General features: G+C 42.7%; 1 protein-coding gene across 21 annotated transcripts in view; it reads left to right on the forward strand.

The window, feature by feature from the left end:
- CAMK2D (calcium/calmodulin dependent protein kinase II delta) overlaps window positions 1-1,901 on the forward strand; it is a 137,985-nt gene extending 136,084 nt beyond the window's left edge. For 20 of the 21 annotated variants that reach the window (XM_054065939.1, XM_054065924.1, XM_054065931.1 and 17 more), the window contains 2 exons: window positions 499-548; window positions 1,081-1,901. In XM_054065939.1, the coding sequence (XP_053921914.1) occupies window positions 499-505 (7 nt within the window). In that variant the 3' untranslated portion in view covers window positions 506-548; window positions 1,081-1,901. The remainder of the gene's footprint in view (window positions 1-498; window positions 549-1,080) is intronic. The other variant, XM_054065918.1, reaches the window with a different exon arrangement.
- The last annotated feature ends 21,076 nt before the right edge of the window (window positions 1,902-22,977 follow it).

A 22,977-nucleotide genomic window follows, 5' to 3' on the forward strand; every position in this document is an offset into this window, starting at 1 on the left:
TTCAAGGCGAGGTTGGATGAGGCCTTGAGCAACCTGACCCAGTGGGAGGTGTCCCTGCCCAGGGCAGGGATGTGGAACTGGGTGGGTTTTAAGGTCCCTTCCAACCCAAACCATTCTATGATCCATGATTCTATAAATTTTATTTTTACCTTTACTGCAAGTCAGACAAAACAAACTTTGGTTTCTGCCTTGTCCATTGTTTCTGTCTGAGTGAGATGACTGATGGTGGGAAATTTTCCTCTGTATTCCATGCTCTTAAGAACGCGTTGATGTGTTTCTGCAACGGTGTCTGCATGTACACAGCGAGTGTACCTGCAAGGTACAAGCAGTCGAAGGGCTATGGGCTCTTAAAACTGTCCCCTAAACCTAAATTCAGACCCAAGGCTCCCAGGCTTATATGCCCTCTCTTATCACACCTTACACCTTCTGATACTTTCCTCAGTTAAATATCAAAAAGCAGGAAGACTTAAGTAAAGCATTTGTTCTGTGTTTGTGCAGTGCCTAGCACAGCGGGATCCCAGCCATGGCTCCGGCCCCTAGATGCTACGGTAATACAAGTACTGTTATAAGCTGAGTCAGTTAACTACTTGCTTACACCTTCCTTTCCTTTCTTTTTCTCTTTGCTTACGGCTCAAGCATGTCTTGCATGTAAATAACACCTGATTCTTCCTTGTTACTTGGCTCAATTTTTGTATGAAAATCTCATTCCGCGAGTGTCTGTATCATACATGCTGAGGATGTAAATCTCAGAAATTCACAACTGAATTCTGTCCTCCCTCCTTTCAGAGATCAGTTAAGGCACCTTGGCTTCCTGCCTCAGTTTCCTGTGTTATTTTAACAGCCTCTCTGGCATGTTGTAAAGATGGAAAATGTCTGTAAAGTGGTTTGAAAAATAAAAGAATGCTTTGCCTGAGCATTTGGGATTCTTTTTCCCTGAGTTCTCTTCACAATGTTGTGTTGATTGATCTTGAGAAGATTTACTTTAATAGTATTGGCTAACACTTGCGCATGTGTTTTTATCTGATGGTGATGTTACTTGAGTAATGGCAATCTTACTGTTTTTTTTCTCCTTCCTCCTAGCTAAAAATATCAGCGGTGCCGCTCTTGCATTTTCTGTACCCAACGCACCTGGTTGATTACCATCTTGGCCATCCCGTTCTCTTCATGCATGTTTCTGAGTGCATGAAGTTGTGAAGGTTCTTCATGTAACACATTTGTGATGCACCACGTTGCTATATATTCCATCTGTACACTGTTAACATTTCAATGAAGGTGATGTTCCATGCAAATAGAGAATAACAAGGCATAAAAGACACAAAAAAGAGTTGATGGACAGCAGTAGATACTGAATACATCTGTCACTGTCTCCATTTATGCCAAGTTTTGACAGACAACTTTAAAAACTATCCTGTTTATTAAAAAAAAAAAGGAAAAAAAAAAAGAAAAAGTATATTTTACCCTCTTTTTTTTAAGAACTGGTTTTTGACAACTTCTTTTCCCCAGAGACCCAGAATTTTGCTTTGGTTCTGGTAGGAGTGGTTAGGATTTCCACTGGCAGCTCCGTTTCTGTAAAGCAGATTTTTACTACAGCACGTAGATGGACGAAATCACTGATAAATGTGGAAGTGATAATATCTTGGCTTTGTACCAGTTGGAACCTTCTTAGCTTATTAGTCCATATAAACTGGAAAAATCTCATCATTTGTTGGCTTGCTCACTTCAGAATTTCAGTGTTCTGGTGAGCCAGCAGCTGCTTTGGTTCTTTTTGAATCTTTACCTTTGCTTTCTTACTCTGCTAATTGAAAATTTCTCTTGGATGATTAAGCAAAACTGTAAGGAACTAAGTGACGATTGAGGGGCAGTTTTTGAGGATTAAAATGGAAGAATAGGGAAAGATAGATTTTTATCGCTTTTAGGGTGAACTGTAAATTTTTTAAGGAGGCTTTAAAATATATAAAACTTTGGTTAAGCTATAGACCAGTTGTGTGGTTAATATACTCGAGAAATATTAGGCCTTAAAAGCTTAGTATGAAGAGTTTACTTACTTTACACTGCTGCTGCTGTTGCTTCTCTGGAAACGTACTATGGATACACCAGTTTTCTAATAAGACTCTTGACACTTTACCACAGATTTGTTTCTCCCCCTTCCTCCTCCTCAGTCTGCTCTTGGTTTCCTAAATTCCTCAGGCAGCGGGCAGCATCGTGGGCAGCAAGATTCGCAGCATTCCCAACTCGTTCGGGCTCCTGATCCGTTGCTGCAAGCGTCCGAATGCTGCGCAGGGAATGCTCTCAGTTCAGAACACAAACGTTGTAGCGGGGACTATTTTTGCTTCACTTATGTTGCTATGAAAATACATCCTTGCGAGCATTTAGATTTATTCCCTTCCATTTTTAATAGAAAACTACAGGGATCAGTTATTTCTTTTTTTTTTTTTTTTTCCCCGTTTGTTAATGGTTCTGTTACCGACGGGGCTGACTGTTTTCTGCAGCGCTGTACAGTGCATGGGATCTCAATCAATGTCCTTTTTAGCAGTTAAAAATTTCCAACACGACAGCCTGAAGTTTTTAAAATGGGAAAGCTCCCTAATTTGTATCATTTCACCTTTCTGTGTTGATTACTAATCAAAAGCAGTTCTTAAACATTTTGATGTTGTTACTAGTGGATGTATGGTAGATGGATTTAAGCTTCTCTGATAATTACTACATGATTTTAAACAATATATATTTAAAATAAGCATCTACAATAAATGTGTTGAGCCATATTAACCTGCCAATGGGATCTGTGAAAAAAAGTACTGGCCTCTTTTTTTTTTTCTCATTAATTACCTTTTGTTGTGAAGCGGCTATAAGTGGCATAACTGTATTTAAAATTAACAAATTAGGTGTAGGGTGTTTTTTTTTAATACTTCTGACATAGCATGTGGTGTTGACATATTGCTGTAGACCAAGTTTGTCTTCCACACCAAGACGTGAGGAAATTGTGATTTGTTCTCTCCACCACAACGGAATGATACACTTCTGTCATTTTGGAACACTGCAGTTTACCATGGGACACAGTGTACATATTTCTTGCCATAATGGTAAATGATTGATATATTTAAGGATTAATAAATTTGTGATTTCTGCTGACATTGTGCTTGTGTGTTAATTTCCCAATTAATTGTGATTTTTTGCATTGGAAAATGTGTAGTGTCTCTGAATTCAGGCGCCAGAGACACAGATGAGGTTTCTTGTGAGCTGAATTTGCAGTTTGAAAATATGAGTGTTTGCTTTCATGGTTTGGCTTTTGGTTTGTACTTAGCTGCCTTTCCTGAGGACTCGAGTGTACACTGGTTATGCTGGACTTTGTTGATAGATTTTGCACATACCTTGTGCTCATAGGTCCATATTTAGAAATGTTTTAGGTAGTTTGCACATTTCTGTAGCTGCCTTCCTGTGTTTCACATGCTCAGTCTGTAACACAAGATGCTGTTAGATGAGTTACTGTGTGTTTAGCATCGCAGACCTTAAAATGCATTGAAGTCCATAAATAATTAGCATTTAAAATAATGTACCCATTTAAAAGTATTTGTATATGTCTGTAGTGATTTTAGGCTCTTGTCCTATGAGCCATAACTGAGAGGAGTCCTTTATACCAGCAGAAAAGAAGGACCAAGGGGGCGGAAGAGAGGAGACAACTTCCAGCTTTCCCAGGTCAGGAAATGCAGAGCTGGATCGTGTCTCTGGTTCGGTGCTGGGCCAGGGCAGCTGGGAGGCAGACCCGGAGCAGCAGCCCTGGGGTGGCAGCGGTCCAGGGACACCGCCTGGCGAAGGAGGGAGAGCCTAGTCCTAGGTCGGGCAAAATTTCACTGCTGCCTTTTGGGTGGCATTTCACTGTGTGTTTGTAAACAAAAAGAAAATTAGTTAGGAGAGAGCTCAGAGGTTTGGAATGTTTTGGTAAGCCCCAGAGGAAGCAAAAGCGGTTAAGTCTGTTGGGAGGTTTTATATTGTGTCATATCACTTGTACCTACTTTGTTTACTCATTTTTTCCACTAAATGCTATTCCAGATATCAGTCAGACAGACTACCATTTTAACTGTGTCCCTGCAGTAAGCTGTTTGACAGCAGTGGAGTTGCTACTCGTTTCAGGTATGTAGAGAAGAAGAGAGATCAGTGTATAAAGCACAGTGACGAGGAGAGGGGTGGGGACACTACATTTACTAAATATCAGGTTGAAGAGAAATATCAGGTTAAGGATGTGGGAGAGGGATGGGGTTTGGGGGGGTGGTGGGTTTTTCATTGTTGCGGGTGTCCTTTCTAGCGCAATTGTTTTAATATGCTGCCTCCTGGTGGCTTTTTATTCAGGAGTGCACAAGAAGACAGTATTTGTTCTGAGCATGGGAACCCAGTGCTTTCATGCAATCCCTTTTTTAATGTGGGGAACTCAGAATATTTTAGAGGCTGAAAGCCTGCATTTACTGGGTTTTGAATACACACTATACACATACCTGGAGGAATCGGATTGATACCCTTTCTGAGGCACAGTTTAGAAACTAAACCTCTGTCTCCTACAGTGGTAAATTGAATCCAGAGTTCATTGTATCAAAGATGAACTTCACTGTTTCTTTAGTGTGCTATTAATCCTTTGTAATATATCATCTCCTTGGACTGTGTGCTGGCAGAAAACAGAATTACTTTGTTCTTCTCAGGGCTTTTCTTTCCTCTTAAATTTGTACACTCATATTTTATATGTAAGTCATCTTAAGAAAAGACCATTAGTCAAAAAATTAAGCATGTTAGTTGGAGAGTTGATCCCAATTGCTTCAGGAGATTCAGCTGCTTTCTTGCTAACAAATTCTGGGTAAAATACGGACAGCTGTGGGTGTATGGCTTAAAAGTTCAGTGCTGCAAGGTCTGGTTCCTGCAGGGAGAGCTGCTGTAGTACAAGCTTAACACACCTGTCCAGCAGTATAGAGAGATTTTTCACCCCCAGTAGAGGGGAGACAGCTATCCTGAGGACTTTCTGTGCCTCACATGGAAGGAGTCCTAAGTGTAGCAAACTAGAAGCCTTTCCTCTCTTCTCCTTCCTCTTCTGCACAGATATCCATGGCTGAGCAGAACAAGTTGCAGGATCTGCTTCTGAGACAGTGGAGTAAATTGAGGAGAGCACAGCAGTTCTGTATGCTTATATCCTGCAGGGCAGCAGCGCAAGGCTGCTTGTTTCCAGCACATTCTGGTCCATACTCTGAGCCCAGGCGAAAGGCACTGCAGACAGTTTGGGAAAGAGGAGAGCATTAAATCACAGTGTGAGAGGCAAAGCAGCAGTGCAGAGAAGACAAGCTGACAGAAAATGGGGCTTGAAGGTGAAGAGGTAGGGGAGCAATATCTCTCTGTTTATGAAAATATCCTTTCTTTAAAGCTGTTCCCAGGACTTGGCTATGGATTAATCTTATAAACTAACTGGGAATTTGGCCCATATAACCTTTCTCATCATAATGACCTTTAATTAGTTAACTAAAGTGAAATAGTTGGTTGTAGCAAGTGGTTGGGATGAAGCTGCTTCCCTGAAAATAGTAAGGGCTGAATCTATGTAGGCACAGAATATCCTCGAGTATCAGGAATCTGACACACCTCATGATAGCTAAGGGCCTAGGTCTTAGCATTTCCTCACTTATGCTATTCCCTGAACTTGGTCTGTAGTGGAAAGGTGCTGCCTCGTGTCAGGGCAGAAGACATAGCAGCACAAAGCCCCGAGTTCCTTGCTCACTGTCAGGTATTTTGCAATGTCCTAGCAAGCTGGTAGAGGAGGATAGGGGAGCGAGGTTTATTGACAAGCAGCGCACTGCCTTGAGAGAGAGAGTTAGGCAAACAAAACCATCCTTAGCTGGGAAGGAAGAGACCACTCTTTCACTGCTCCTTTTCCCACCCTTCTCAGGCATTCATTGTTGGCTCTCAGAGAAGACAGCTGCCCCAGACCAAGGCGGTGACAGTCACAGATCATTAAGTAACACGTGTAGTCAAGGGATCATGCTAGGAAGAAATAGTGGAGGTAAGGGTCCATGTTAGTTTGCCTGACAGCTTATTTTATACACAAAGTTATTGCTGAACAGAGGTACCTAAACAGAAATCAAACACTTAGGGAGGGTGGGGAAGAAAGTACTCCTAAGCACACACGCCTGTCGTGTTACAGCAAGATACCAACTTAAACGCTATATAAAACTGTCCTGTGCCCTGGAGAGAAGGTAAGTACCAGAACAAGAAGCAAGAGTTCAGCTGCAGGACTGATGGCAGGATTAAGGGTGCTTGCAGTTTCAAAGTAAGTATATTAACACATTCATGATGTTCATGGACTATTGAGCTGTCGTCTCCCTTGCACAAGCCATTTTGGGGGGATTATCCTAGAATGAAGCAACTGCAAATATCAAATGTCAGTGTTGTGTAGATACGGTGACATTACTTCAGGTATTGGTGGTAGTGCCTACTGCCCCATTCCAAGTGTCTGTTCTCTTCTGGTTGATGTATATGTGTGCTTCCCATGGTGACTTTCTGAATCACAGACACTACTTCAAACATAGTACCGTGGGGTTCCCAAAGAAATCCCACTGTGCTCCGCTAGGTGATAGAGTAGGAACAAAAATGGTGGGAGCCTCGGAGGCTGTTGTAGGAAGCAGCTGGTGATCTGTGCTGCTGTTACCCGCAAGGTGACAGAGGATGTTATGGGGAAGGAGCATCAGTCTGGTGAGCGTTGAGAAACTCTGCATTGTGCCTGGAGTGAAATGGGTTGTACTGAGTTTCACAGAAGTCCAGTGTAAGGGCGCTGGCGGGTACAGGGTGGGATTTGGCACTTGAGTTTCCTCATGCTGCTCCACATATCCCTGGAACATGCCTTCACCTTGACTGTCACCAATGTCCTCCTGCTTTGCAGGCCTGTCCCGAGTATTCCTCACTGTCCTCCTTTCCTGCGATACTTTTTTAACTCATCTGTCCCTGAACGACCATGGTGTCCTGTTTTACCAGTTTCCCATCCAGCAGCTGTCCTTGCACAGTCTCTGTGCTGTGTTGTGTCAGAGCTGTACATTTCCTTGTGCCCCATGTTTGATTTCTGAGGCTTGTAGGTGATGCTTCCACTTCTCACTGCCCTGAAGCAGGGATTTGTGAAGATCAGGAGCTTATTGTATTCTCAACACGCTTATTTAGTTAGGTTCCTCAGGCAAAATGGGCATCTGAAGATCTCCCTGGCCTGAGCTAGAGCTTTAGCATGAGCTGAGAGGATGGCTGCTCTGCCGATCAACTGTGAGTGCCGCTGGGCATACACTGAAATGAAATCGTCAGTGCCTTGGGCACTGCAAAAATCATGAGGTGCAGGCACTGCTGTGGAAAGTAGGAGTCGTGCAGCAGTTTTACAAAACGTAACTCCTGTTCCTGCCTCGGGTTCCAAAGGCATTGCTAAGGCATGTGGTTTCGTGTTTATTTTTTTCTGTTAAAAGGGCTGCCTGGCAGCCCATCTGGAGCAGGTTTTTTTCCTTGGGATGCAGTTAGTGGGCTGCCATTTTACTTCCTTGGAAGTGCTGAAATCTCAATTCCCATTTTGCTTCAAAGCTCTGGTCTTCAAAGTCTCTCTGGCATGCTCAATTGTTAATACTCACATTGAAATCTTACATTTTCTCCGGGACAATGCTCTTTCCAAAGGTGCTGCCTTTGTCCACCCCGGATACTTATTCCCACTTTGATCACAGTTAAAAGCTGGGTGTTTTTTTAAGAGGTACCATTTTTTTAACTGAGGTCATTTTACTGGTCTGGTTTTGCAGGGTTATCCAATAAAAGGTTGCATCAGCGTAACAAAGAGGTTATATAAGATAAGCTTTGGGTGGGAAAGGATAGGATTCTTAAACCAGTTTTACCGCTGGAGATAATATATGCAATTATTTCTTAAGTAATTGAATGCAGCATCTCTACCAGCGTACCAGTTTGTGGCCAAGCATCCAGAGCATGTGAACAAAGTGAAAAATGACCTGTTTACAATTGCACATGTTTATGTAAAGCTGATGAAAATAGTGATTCCTCCCTCAATTACTGATTCCCATAAAATTACAGGTATTGTTTCCTACCAGTAGGTTAATTCTACTAGCAAACTAACAACTTGGAACACAAAGCTTTATGCAGCTTCCTGTGTCTATTTTTTTCTAGTCATCCCCCAGCACACATTAACTGGACTTCCCCTTACTGTCACTTGTTCTGTGAATGTCTCATGCTATAAGATCATGCCCGTTCTCAGGTGCTTTATGTCAGCAGAGAAGCATCGATAGCTTTGAAGTAGGTTTCTTCAAATGCTGTTACAGTATAAAGCTGTGACAATCTGAATAATTACAAAGTGCCTTTAATAATTGTTTAAAAAATCAGGTTTTTCTTTGGGAGAAACTGAGCATCAATATTTTGTAATCTAGGAACATGAGTTCTTAGACTGGGTCAAAACAACGGCCTCAAAAACCAGTAGCTGAATATTCCCACGAGGGTGAAAGGTGTATGGCATTCATATGGTGTTTGAGAACTTGGTGTGGTGCTGCTGCAGGGTGATAGCAACAAGGCAAGATAAGGCTAAAAGTCTTCCTGAGAGCAGAAGCCAGCTTTCATGTCTCTGGCACTGCCCAGTCTAAAAATCAGCGGTGCCTTTTTTCATCACTGCTATTGGGTGACAAATCCTGCAGGAAAACAAAAAGATTTAGTAAGGTCAGCCAAACTGTGTTCCCAGTGGAGAGGCCCTGACCCCTCGGAAAAGCTCATTAGGTTCAGCACAGCAAATATTTTTCTCCGGATACCTTATTTAAAACCAAGGAAAAACACCTTCTCATACATCAGTCTCTGGGTTTCTTCGTCCTGTTCTTGCACACGCACAAGAAAGAAAGCAAAGACACTTCATCTCAGCAGCTCTGGAAGGAATAATGGTGCACTCTGGTTTTTCCCTGACCAAAACTTTACTAGAGAGTAAAGTACAGAGACTGGGCCATTCCAAAACTTGCCTGCCTTGTTCATTGTGGCAAATACAGTTGTGGAAAACACACTACTTCAACTCTCATGGGTGAATTCTGTTTCTCATGCGGATACTTGAACTCCAAGCTAGTCTTTACCAAGGGAAAAAAACAAACCAAACAAAACCAAAACAATACATGTGTGTGAAAAGCCTTGTTTCTATCCCACTAGGCTATCAGAATTTTAAATCATCACACCTCTGTATCGCCAAACCAGGACAAAGAGACTATTGGAAGTTTTAAAAGTGCTTAGTTCTTTTTCTAGTAGTTCAAATCAATGCTGCATGGACAGGGTTAGGCTTAGGGAGCTTAACTTTCTTTTACAGTGACATAGGGATGTTCTTTAGGCTTTTATGATAAAAGTAGACAATGTAAAGTAGCACATTTTAGTAAATTGGGAAGATGGTTTATTAAATCAGAAATTGTTTGGAGAGCAGATTAGTAACAGATAATTGTTTGTTCTAGGTGAATAATTGACAGCTTTGCTTTCTTTTCTGTTTCCTAGCAGCTGTCTGAAAACACCAACTTAGAAAACCTCCACAGACAACCCTTCCTCAGCCTTACTGAAAAGTTATTCTAAACAGGAGTTTGAATGCAGCAGAGCACCTTTACAGACAGCGAATAGGGCTTTGTGTTCCCAGGCTTTATTTCTGATCCTCTGGCCTTGGGGCTGCCTGCAGAATGTGGTGTGGCTATGAGGGCTCTTAACTCTGATGTGATCGTTTCCATTCCCATGCGTTCCTTGCTGTTCCCTGTATTGACAGTTTTCAAACTGTCTCTCTATACCTTGGAGAATTTGTGGGTTAGAGGGTTCTGTGAAAGCTGAACAAAATTAATGCTTTAGTTAAAGATTTAAATCTGCTCTCTGTATGTATTTTTAAGAACCTGGGAGTATGAACCAATTCCCAGCGTCTGAGAGGGACTCGGCTGAGGTCTGCTTCTGTAGGAGCTTTCTTCAGATCTCCAGGTCACAGCATTTTCACAACATGATTTCTGTTGTCCATAACAACTTTCTGGATACAGTTTGAGGCATCTGAAATGATCAGCATTACATGCACAACAGCACATTTGTGATTTATTACAATGGTGGAGTTCTGGCAGACAAAAGCATGTACAGCAAGCACTCATGCAATGGAAGCCCTTCTAAAGAGGAATGGTAGGGGTGTTTTTTTTTTAATTCTGCCCAGCTACTTAAGGCAGTGACTAAAATAAAGAAGGGAAGAGGGGATTTTCATCCTTCAATACAGGTGTTGAGCTAGTAAAGTGTCCTGCCGCTCTAAGAAGTGCAAGCATGGCAGGCAGGCCTGTGCTGGCCCCTGATGAGAGCTGAAGTAAAATGCCTCTCCAGACTATCACTGCGGTTTGAAATATATCTGTACATTCAGCAACATAGCTTATTTGATAAGAAAATTGTCTTCCATCAAATGTCTTTTTTTGTGTGCACGTGGTTGGAAATGTATAGCTGTTGGCACATTTAATGATTCTCTGCTCAGGTTTTGGAGACACTGTTTCAGTCTCCTTTTGGGACCAAACCACTTTGTATCAACAGTTAAATACTTCCTGATGGAGACACGCAAGCACAGCAACAGCAAACTGATTTCAGGGTTTGGATGTAGAGCACTTTGGCACATCTGGAAGATGCAAGTGAGAGTTCTTGCTCTTCTTCACGCAGGCCAGGAATCTGAGCGCAAAGGTCCCTTGTGCAAGGTCAGTGCCATAGCCACTGAGTGAATATTGGGGACAATCCTTTTCTCTTTTTTTTTCACTGAAAAATAAGTAGAGAAGGATGTAAGTTTGTGTTTCAGTGCAGCTCAGAAATATTGCCAAAATCTCCTGAGGAACAAGAGCAGAAATGATCCCTCTCCAGGGCATCTGTAAACTGAAGGCACCACAAAGGCTGAAAAATGGAATGAGGATTAATTAACACAAAGCTGAGGGCAGCAGATGTTACAAGTCTCTTTACTTATATGGATGCATTTGATGATTTAAATATGTGAACAGATACAAAACACAAAGGCTTGAAAGTTGTCGGTTGATGCTTCAATGACCCCTTCTTTCTAATGGATTTCTCAAGATGGGGACCCTGAGGGACACCAAGAGGCAGCATGGGAGAACATCTCTGTAGTTAAATAGAGCATCTCGGTGTTGGAGTCTTATCGCATTCACACCTTTCTATAAGCCGTGTTTCCCAATTAAGACCAGCTTTTCACACACAAGGCAGAGCTACTGTATGTCCCACAAGGCTCGTGCTGTCTGCCAAAAGAGTGTGTGTTTGGGGGGAAGGGGGGGGGCGGTATTTATGAGAGCGGAAGACCCAGGCGATGAGCAGAACACTGTTCTCATTGAAAGGACTCAGCAGCTCAGACTGCTCATCTCTGAGGAGCATCAGCTGGCATGAAGATCTAAGCATTTTGATGGTGAGAGGAGAAGGCACCGTGCCTGCTTCCTGCCCCTCTGCTGCTCCCTGCCCCTCTGCTCAGCTGCTCGTCACTTCCCACTTCCCTCTGCTGCCGGGTGCTCATGCCCTGCCTTCCCCCTCTTCCCAAACCCTCTCATCCTCCTGCAAATGCAAGAAACCCTGGGGTTATTACCACATGGTATTTATCATGTTAAAAACAGTGACAGTACATGCCACTCCTTGAAATAAATAATTTACTTCTATGTCTGCAACTCTAATCCCTCCATTCTCCTGATATTTTTCCACTTAGCTTTTGTCTCTCACTTTTACATGAGGCCCATTCCTGGGGCACAGTCAGCACCGGAGCAATAAGCGGTATTACTGGGTGTAGTGTTGCCGTGCTTGATCAGGAGGCTTTTAAAAACATGAGGTAATTAATCCTTACTATGTCACTAATGGCAGATGAGCATCACCTCCCTAGGTTTATGGCTAAAAAACCTGATGGTATATAATTTGACCAAGGCACGAAGTTGACTGATGACGGGTTTCTAGGTAGAAGAGTTAGTTTCCTTCCCTGAATGACAGTGATTACAGCCTGCGTATGAAGGATTTATGGCTGGAATTATAAGGAGAGCTTAGAGAGTCTTATGCTTGCTCACTGCATGGCACATAGAGCGTCAGGGTTTGTGGCATTTGCTCATGTTCCAAGCCATCATCGCCACGGGATCCTTTCTGCTTGCCAAGCTGGTGGGGAAGAGGCAGTGTCACAAGTAGAGAAGGGGAAGGTCTGAGAAGCAAGGCTCACGCCTATCGTGGCAGCTGAAATTATGCAGCAGTTCCCAAACCTGAGAATATCCCCATCAAACCGTTTTGAGTGCAGTATTTGAATGGAGGGCGGCAGCAACGTAGCGCTGTTCTCAACAGAGCATGTGCTAATACCCTGTGAGTTTTGAAGGTCATACTGGTTAATTATATTAGCTAAAACCAACTTCCTGCATCTGTCAGCAGCTCAAAGCCAGTACATCTGTAAAACGTTAGCAGTGTGTTTTCTTTGTACATCCTAAAAAGGAAGGAAAATTAAAACACCACCAAAAATCCCTCCCAGAAAACACGAAACCAAGTTATTAAGGGATTTTTTTTGCCAATGATACTGACTTAGAAAAGCAAAAAGAACCTGCCCCGATATTTAGAGGCCAGGTGAATATTTCTGAACTGGCATAGACAAATAGAGGAGATTAGAGATGGTGATGATTGATGGAGAAGATGAAATTACAAGGTTTCGGTTTTACAGTGACTCAGTTGAAATGTAATGCTACAGTACGCACTCACACACACAGAGTCTGGAGTAGAACAGAAGGTTGTCTGTTACATATCTTTGCAGAAATGAGTTTTTACATGTTCATCAATAATTTACTTTTTTTTTCAAGCTTCCCATTTCAAGGAGCCTTCCCGGTTCCCATTGGAATGAATACACTGATGATTTTCAGTTAAAAAAACCCTGATTTTGAAGGTCCTCAGTGAGGCCCCACAGTTAAGGATCATCCTTGTCACAAGTTCTCTTCCTTTATCTTAAAGGAAACCAGATAACTACAGCATTCTCTTTGCAGAGAAGGGCTGAGAAATACATAAGAAGTTTAATGGCCACCCCAAGATAGCGCCACTTTCTCCTGGCTGAAAGTGCTTGCTGCAGTCCCCAAGCTAACACGATAGAGGTGAGCAGCCAAACTGGTGTCCTCAGTTTGCAATTAAGTGTCATTGAAAGAGGGAGTTAGGAGCAGTGAAAACTTCTATCCTTCATTCTTTCATTAGCATCTGCTTGCAGAGCTCAATGCTGATTGTTTATTGCCTTTCAGAAAGATGGACTGGATAACAGAGTTTAGATATATTCTTATTAGGGGGTCAGTTCCTTCCTTTTGCTGTCCAGGATGTAGAATTTATGTACACATGACATGAAATAGATCTCTTAAGTTTACAGCTTCCATCTATTTTGGGGGAGCGCATGTTTTACCTGGGACCTATGAAAAAAATCAAGTTACTTTATTCCTGTTGCTCCTCAAAGAAAATTAAAACATTTGAATGGAAAGTAAACTAAACCAAGTCTAGATTTGCAATCCAGAGCTTTTTGGGGTCCAAGTCATGTACAGATAATTCAGTTACAGTTGTCCAAGTAGAAGGGGCTCGGTGCACAGCTTGTATGGCTGCAGTCAGGTCGTTTGAGCTGTGCATAAAGGGATTTGAGCAGAACTGCTGTTTTTCATAAAGTATAGTTCGTGTTACACTCAGCAGCAAAAGTCCAGTGTGATCGGCTGTCCCACCACAAGAAAATAACCTCAGAGGAGGCATTCATCAATCCTGCGACAATTTATTAGAGTGCCCACATTTTATCGTTATCAACAGTGACGACAGTGATGATGAAGAGTCTGAGCACAACCTACATAACTCCATATTTGTATCTATGGGAAACGTTCATTTTGCTTCACTGCTGCCAGCCAGTCTGTCTCCTCTCAGGAGTCAGCTTAGGTCAGATGAGTGAGAAATGAGGTGCTTTTTGATTCCTAACTCCGCATAATGTTTGAGAAATTTCTAGATGGGAGTACTTACAGCTGAGCTGCAGCTACTCATAGGAGTTTGGTTTCGGGGAATGAAACAGTGGTTATGGACAGGTAGAATGAAAATGTGAGGGAGAAAAATACTGCGTTCACATTTTCCATCTCTTCTTTGGACCGTAATTTTCCCCTTCTTTCTCTGTTGCAGTCAAAAATCAAGTGTGAATTTATTGCTAGGTGACAGTACAGCCACAGTGTAGGCTTTCTCATCCTCTCCTGCACCACATTTCTCTCTGAACTGTACTTAGCCATTGGGGATATCAGAGATGCTGATAAGTGGCTGAAACTAATTTATAGGCATTGTAAATTAAAAAAAAAAAAAACCTCAGCTTTTATTTAGAAAAAGGATACAATTTTCAGAAACCTATAATGAACCTAGAAACACCTCTGGTGAATGTATAGGACTCATACTGTAAGTTGCTTTGGAAATCAGACCATTTTTCTTGCTCATGTATCCTAAAACCAGCGGCTGACTGGTAAAAGATTTCTTTTCATCATCGTTGTTCATTTGTACTCCTAATTCAAGAATCTCTGAAAGACCGAGATCATACATCTCTCTACAGAGAGCTGTGTTCCAGCATCTCATTTCAGTGACCTTCCTCTGGTCAGCTTAAAAGACCACTAAGTGATAACTAGAGGGAGGAATTGGTTACCTCTGCTAAAAAGGAGGGAGCAGTTTTATTTTGGACTCCATCCAAAACTGCCTGAGTTAATTCTGATCGTAAACATCTGTATATACCATATTTGTGATTTCAGTAGCTCCTGCAAAGGGGATTTTGGTTTTATGTTGGTAGGCTCAAGGTACTCATATAAATACATCATGGACTGGCAAATGGGAACCTACAGGTGAAAAATTCTCTTAATGATGGGTATAAAATTTGAGGTGACATCAGAAGTCATAACAGAGAGATAAAATGCATGGAAAGGGGAGGTTAGAGAAGTCTAAGAATGAGTGGTGTAAAGGCGTAGTACAGTAAGAGACTTGGGCCCTGACACAGTCCCTGGTGCAAATATTGGGGCTACATTCAGTGATTCAGTGATTCAAACTTTCTGTGGAGTATTAATTCAAGTCAGATAGCAAAATGATGCTGAAGATGCTCTCAGACTTGGGCTACGAGCTTAAAAGTTGTAAGGGATATAGAGGTCCTGTTGCTATCAAACTGGGTCTGAATTCCCATGTGCAGTTTTATCTATCTCCTCCTGCACACATACTTCCACATCCCAAGGGATCGGTCATTTTCCTTTCTCTGTAACATAGTGATTTGTTAGAGTCCAGCCAGACAGCCTGGACACTGTTCAATATTCAAGCGACAACTTCACGTCCAGAGTCTCCAACAGCTTTTCTGGTGCCTTTGAATTGTCAGGCAAACCCCTCTGGAATGTGTGTCTCAGACTCTCTGTGGCAAAGACCTCAGAGGAATGGCTCCAAGGTTTTCAAAGTTGATTCTTTTCAGCAGTTTGGAGTCAATGCCCAAAACCTACTGCTGTACACTACCCAGCCATGACACTCAGGTAACAAAATAAGCAGGCCAGAGAAATGAAGAGCAGAAGTAAGGACCTCGAGGCAACAGTGTAATATAATAGAGAAAAGATATAACTCAATTGGAAATAGCCAGCTGGCACTAATGGCTTATTTGTTTAGACTCATACTTCTGGCCTGTCTGCCTTCTGGTGAGATGGGAGCAAGGAAAATCATGCCTGCCCGCCCGCGGCTATCGTTAAAGGCACGACTGAATGGAGCCATCAGTCTGCAGCTAAGGAGGCACTCCAAACCTTCCCGATAATCGGAAACGGTTTTAGGAAACTGTCAAGTACCTGAGAAGACAAAGTCCAGCTTCTTGCAGCTTGGCTTTGTCTTCTCATGTACTTGACAGTATCCTAAAACCGTTTCCGATTATCAAGAAGGATTTGATAGTGCACTGCTGGTGGTGGGGTAAACAGAGAGGCAGCATCACTGCACGTGGCTAAGACACAGCGCTCTGCTCTGCAAGGAGAAGCATCGCCCATGGACGTGCTAAACTAACCAGACTTTAACCAGAACACAATCATAGACTAGTTAGGGTTGGAAGGGACCTTAAAGATCATCTCGTTCCTGAAGTTCCAACCCCCCTGCCATGGGCAGGGACATCCCACTAAGTCAGGCTGCCGTAAGACCTTGATGTGCCTGAAAACATAACTTGGAATTTTGCCTCCACACAGTTTTTACTGCCATGGGGTTGGGTTTAAATACTTAAAGCAAACAAAAGCAAAGGAAGAAACAAACAAACCCAAAACCCCATCTAGGACTGGTTTCTTACAGGTTCTAGCATGTGCAGCTGTGTTAAATGCCAGTGTTCTGGTGGAAAATAAATTGAATAATGCTGGATTTGACAAGCCCAGATACAGAGCAATGAGATGCACTGGTGGAAGTGTCAGGAGAAGCATCACAGGAGCAGGGAAAACTCTCTTGGCAGCGTCAGGAGCATGGGTTTTGTTTCCTTGTCCTGCTCCACCTGCTTTGACCATGCACAGGCCCCATTCACATGACTCGATTAGCCCATTTCTTAACCTTCCTTTCTTCCACCCTTGTACCTCACTTTCTCTGCCTCAGTCCTCTCCTGTATAAATTACCTGCTCCTGGTTATGCTTCTCTGTGCGGTCCCAGTTTTACTAGACTCAAACCCTCCGTACCCACCCTTGGTATTTCTGAGACTGTTCTCTAAAGAAAATAGTAGTAGTAGTAATGATAATAGTAATAATAGTAATAATAATAATATCAGCATTGAAAATAAAGCTATAAATCTGCTATAATTTTTAGTATTGGTATTATAATTCCCTTAGTGGGCATTGTGGGTGTGGTTACCTCACAAGCATCTACCTTCCATGAGGTCTCAGTTCCCTGTTAAGCCCCTGTGAACAGCAAGCATCCCTCATGGCACCATCTGCACTTGTCTCCTCTCTCTCATCTGCCTCACCAGCCATTTCTCATTCACAGTAGTTTCCCAGATGCCGTTCTGTTGGCGTGACCTCATGGCTGGGCCGAGGCAATGGTTTCGTAGTTTGCCTGAGCCCATCACAGAGGGAGCATGTGTGAAGTGGATGGGTGCCCTGTTAAGGGTTAGTGGCATTTTTCTGGCAAATACCTGTGGCATGGGGCTCACAGCTGTGCACGTGGAGCAGCAGGGACACAAACCTTCTGTCTGAGATGGGGTAACTTGCTAAAGGTTGGAGTGAGTGACCCCAGTGTGCACTCAGCTATGTTTTCAGGCTTCATTAACTGCAATGTCTTCATATATGTGTGCATTTAGCAGGGTTTTTATTATTATTTTATTGTTATTCCAAGAAGAAGCATATCTGCAGTTTGTGCTAAGTTCTCATAGAGTCATGGAATAGTTCGGGTTGGAAGGGACCTCTAAAGGTGATCGAGTCTGACGGCCCTGGATCCTGGCTGAAGATCCAGACATCTTCAGCTGGATCAGGTTGCCCAGAGCCCAGTCCCACCTGAGCCTGGTTTTGGTGGTTGCCTGCAGCAGGAGGAGGAGGTGTGGGTAAGGTGCCAGCTGTTCCTCATCGGGGTAAGTGACTCCGAGTGCACCTGCAGCTGGGCTCTTCCTTGAGAAGTTAGAGATCTTTCTGGCATTCTCAGAGAGAAGCATTGCAGTGAACAAAGAGAAAACCTTCAGGAATTAGCTATGGGAGTTGGTGCGTTTCAGCTTCAAATGGACGAGTGGATTTTCCTATGAGCAGTTTACAAATGGTGAGTACAGGATGGAGGGGCTCTATTGTGTTACTGTAAGCTGTATGTGATTTTGGAGTAGGGGGGAGGCTGCTAGATGCAGGTGAAGATCTGTGGATGTGTTGCTAAGAGCTGTTATTCCACTCTTGCTAGGAAAGTGGTGGTCTGGTCTTGCTGCAGAGGCTACTTATCTGTAAAAACTGAGAGAAAAAGCTGTGTGTGCCCTCATGGGCAAGCGTGGATTGGTTTGTTCTGCCTCGTGCTGTGGGCAAAAGGTTTTTGTTTTGAAAGTGTCTTTTAAACCTAGAGAAGGGAGCACTTGTTTGCCAGGCAAGGTTCCTCCTGTGCTGGTTGGCATCTGTGTTTGATATTTAACCTGCATACACACAGGTTATGTGTTGCATTTTTTTAAAAACCTTTGAGTGTATTCAAGCCACAGTGTGAGCACAGTTTATTTGCATGTACAGGTTGATTTTTCAAAGGCTTATCGTTCAGGTGCCCTTTCATAATAAATGCGCTGCTGCTCATCTCCTTCTTTGTGAAAATGCTGTTTATAAGCATAATTTTTTTTATTGTCATTATTATTATTGAGACTTCTACTTGATATGTGCCAGGACTGTAATGGCTGAGTTTTTCAGGATCTTCAGAATTGCCCACAGCTTACAAAACCAAGTAAGTGGAGCAGTTAGGTTCTGTGATTCTTAGGAGGCACTAATTGGAGTAAGCGTTCACACAGCTCAAAGGAATTTATGTAAATGCCTTGTCTGCTATTGATTATTCTTAAATGTTACATGTGTTCTTCATTCTGGTCAGATTACATGAGAAAAAAGAGCTTGAAAATTTTTCTTAGTGTGTCACCAGACTCTTGGATAAACCTTAGCATACTTTTTATGGAAAATAATGTACTAGATTAACTTGTCACAATTTCTTCATGGATTGATAAATGCTGAAACTATTTCCTTACTGTGTTGGAATGAATTTCACATTGTGTGCCGATGATGTGATGTTCGCCTAACACAGTTCCCTTCTGGCTCTAGATACTATGCCAAGGGGTCAGTCACTGTTTTTCTGGTAAGACTGTGGAGAGGTGGAAGCACAGTTTAGCTTCATTAGTAACAACAAAACCATCTCTGGATGTGTTTATTGAGCTTTCTGTCATGTGTACATGATTGAGATGTACTCGTCCAGATTTTGTTCTTTGAGCAAATAATGAATTGTGCAAATATCCTTGAAATGCTGGTTTAGAGCACAGCTGGATAATGGGATTAAGTCAAGCTGATGACATGAGGTCTGCTCTCGTCTTTCTAAGTTACTGCGTGAAGGATTTTGCCTTACTTTTTGAAAGCAATCCAGAAATATAGCTAGTGAAGTGGAAACAGTAGAACCTGCCTTATGGAAATCTGCAGAAGGCAAACACTTTTATGTACGTGAAAAATACGTTACTGAAGCCAGCACCAAAACCTTGGAGGCGCTACCTGGTGTCTGTCCCGGAGTGGAAGGTATTCATGATGTAGAGATCAAGCACTGGTGTCCAGGAACTTTACACGGGCAGTTTGGCATCTAGGGTCAGGGTCTGCTGGGGAGAGAAGCGAAGCGTTCCCCTCCAGGATTGTGCCAGGCTCCCATCTGATAATGATTGCAGGCTCAGGCTCTCTTTAAGTCTGGGGATTAGGCAGATCAACTAAATTGCACGATTTCCACCATTCAAATGCCGTAAAAGTCGTACTTCTCCCTATGTGTGAAGATTTAACCAAATCGGTGTGTCATAGCTTGAACTCTGTCTGATTTCAGCATTGTAACTGAGAAGAATCTGACTTCATTCATAGACTGCAAGTAAAAAAGATGAAAAATAATATTCTTTAAACCCGAGTGCTAAGCTTTAATTTTGGAATTTGAGGTTAGGGGTGGGGAAAGACTCACTGCACGTGTCTGGATGTGGTTGTCAGAGGAGAGGTGTTTGATTTCACTTCAATTTTATTTTCCCCATGAAAATTGCTTGTGGATAGATACTTTTCTCATCCTATAGATTCTTTAAGAATTCAGGAGAGTGATGCAAATGCTTTCTAAGTTCAATGAGTGATTTTGCACTACTTTGCCCTTGCTACTAGCTTAAAGAAAACCATTCCACGGTGTCAGGTGTAGTTCAGCCTTTCTGGAACTTTAACTAGGCTTTTCTCCCAGCACCATCATCAAGCACAGTCACACACTTCCACCTGTAAAAGGTGTGGGGGAGGAGAAGAGTGAAAATGGGGTTTGTATCCCTACCCTTTCCCAGGTGTCTTTTCCAAGGGCTTGTACAGCAGAGTTCTTAATTACTAACTGAATAAAATGTGGTGCCTTGTTTTGTAGTCTTCTTGGTTGCTTAACTGTCTTGTTCTAACAAACCAACCTCAAAGAAAACTAAAAATACTTGTTAAAATGATTGCATAATCTCCCGGTACTGGAGATCAGATGTATCTGTGTACAGCAGAGATATCTGAGGAAAGAGAATTTCGAATGTATTGAAGCATGAAACCACAACCTTGCAGTGAGTGAGCTTAATGTGAGCTCTGCATATCCCTGTGTACACCTTCCACAGATGATGGAAGTTAGTCTGGTCTGCCAGGTGAATTTGTATCTGCAAAGGATGCAGTTATGTAATCCTTGATTTTTATTCATTTATTTATTTCCACTGAAGATGGAAATGTAGAAAATGAAATTAAGAACTATGTCCTCTGTCTCCACTGAGAATTCCCCTGTGCATTTCTATTTAAAGGAGGAAAATAGGATCATATCTGCAGTATCACAACCTGATCTCACAAAATTTAAGCACTACCTTTCTTTCTGTGTATTTGTGAAGGTAACATTTGTGAAGAACTTGATTATCATTGTAGAAAGCCATAGAAAAAGCAACAACAGAAAGTCTCTGCCGTATTTGAGTCTTGCTTTAAACTCCTGTTAGAAAGTAGGATTATGGCATTATGGCTGTTCAGTACCCACTCTCCTAAGGAAACAAGGCCAAAAAGAATCATACTTATTAGTATCATCCATGTTGTACTCCAAATGCATCACTGGTCCTCAGTGAGTTTATTCATTTGTAACGGCTTCTGTGCAGGGTGATACAGTGTACGGGCAGTCAGATTTTTAAGCCAGACCCCTGGATAAGTGCCTGCATTGCTCTGATCTGCTGCTATGATAGCGATGTGATTTAGAGCAGGTCTGAAGTAAAAAGAATATGTCCTCAGCCACCAAAAATCACTCTGGGTAAAGAACCATGGTAAAATGGTCGGAGGAGAGATGCTCTGGGAGCTGGTACTGAGGAGTGAGCGCAGAATTTTGCAGCACTTGCAGAGCAGAAATGTTGTTTTAAAAGCTGACATAAAGAATGTCTATTCTTAAGTCTACAGCTCTGTATTAAAACTGTGAAAACGTGTTTTCAGTTCCCTCATTTGTTGTTGGCTACCAAGTGCTCCGTGATGCAGAATGCAGGGCGGGCTAATGCCAACAGGACCCTGCTTGCCCCCGGTGCCTGAGGGAGCTGGAGCCAGGCAGGGAGAGGAACAGAGCTGGACACTTGGGGGAGAAAATAAACGTGTCAAACATAGAATAAAAAGGTCACAGGAGTATTCTGCATCTGGATATCCAATTTTATAAAATTGTCATAGCTTTAAAACCACTGAAGGGCTTTGAACAGAGGTGTTAGGATGTGCTAAAGTTCTAAAATTTGCAACTAAGGACTGGGGAGTTTCTTGCCAATGCTGGAGTATTTGACTTCAAAAAATGCTAGGTTTGTTGTTTTTTTTCTGTTAAACACTGATGATTTGCTGCGCTCTAGTGGCTATTCAATAAAAGTCTTGTGCAGTGCCAGCTACTGACTGGAGGTTTATTCTGTCTGGCCTCAGAAAGGTTCAACCAGCTTTTATACGTTTGATTTTATTTTATTTATCCCCAGTTTTGCATGTAACAATAAAAACCAGACACAAAGTCAAGTGGGCTTAGCAGCCTGCAGAGGTAAGGCTGGTCTCTCTCACCCCTTTGGGAATGATGTTGCATTGAAATGGCAGGATTAGAGCCCTCTTGGGCTGTGGCCAAAGGCAGACTCTGCTCCTGTGGTGATTGCAGCTGGCTGGGGCAGGGTAGAGGAGAAGATGCGTTCCTCTAGATCCTCCTTGTACTCTCCTCTGAGTTTGGTTTGACTGTTTGCGTTATTTCAGTTGCTTTCAATTGCTTCAAAAACAACAGGATGATGTGGTGGCTTATGGGGTCATTTTGGGATGTTGTCCCCTACCTTTCAACCAACTAGTCAGCATCTCATTTCTCCAAGAGACAAAGGGAAAGCTCTAAGGCGCTTAGGAGGAATGTTTGATCTTCAGCTCTGCTGGAGCCTTTTACAGCCACCTTTGTTTTATTGAATCCTATTACTCTGACAGCTCCTGCTGCGGAGTCGTGCGGGTAGGAGAAGGGGGAGCTGAAACTGTAGCATTGCAAAGAGGAGGAGAGAGTGCTCATAGCTGCCAAAACGTGAAGAGCAAAGCACAAACACAAGTTAATGAACTGGATTGAGATATTTCTCTGTGTGTTTCTTTGCTCTTTCTTAAATAATTTTGGGGGTTTTACTTTAATGTGGGGAGAGTCCTTGTTGGAGCTTTACCCGTCAGCTGTCTTGCAGTTGAGCATCCTCTAACCAAACGTAATGTTTTTCCCCATGCCCTCTCTGTGAGGTCTATATTTACAACTGTATTAGTTTAGGAAAAGCTGTGGTGTTGCACCACAAGTCTGGCTGGTTTTGAGCACACCGTGCGTTCTGACGTGTTGCACCTGCTGGTAGATGCTGGTGCTTCAATCACTTCGGTTATATGTGGTTAAGTGGTGTGCCTTTTTTACATTCATACCCCATAATTACTGGGAGGTAGGTTGACATGTTTTATCCTTGAGCTTAGCTGCAGCGGTATTTGGGCTTGTGTAATGATCACTCAGGTATTGATTTAGTAAACAGACAAAGCTGGTGTCAGAGTCATCCAAAAAAACCTTAAGTCTGAACAAGAAGGACATCTGTGATTCCGTGACATTGATTTGACAGAGTGGATTCGAAAAGCATTCAGAGGAGAAAGGGAGTCACTGAAATAAAAAAGCTGGTGTCCTCCTCAGGCATGCAGTGACCTGGAAATGTCGTGTTAGCTTTAGTGGGATACACGGGTCCAGAGCTGTGTCGCCAGCATACGTGAGTGGGTTTTCTGTGGGGTGGTGGTTGTACGGGTGCACGTCCTTGTTTGC

This window comes from Cuculus canorus, chromosome 4, assembly GCF_017976375.1.
Source record: "Cuculus canorus isolate bCucCan1 chromosome 4, bCucCan1.pri, whole genome shotgun sequence".
NCBI classification, from domain to species: Eukaryota; Metazoa; Chordata; class Aves; order Cuculiformes; family Cuculidae; genus Cuculus; species Cuculus canorus.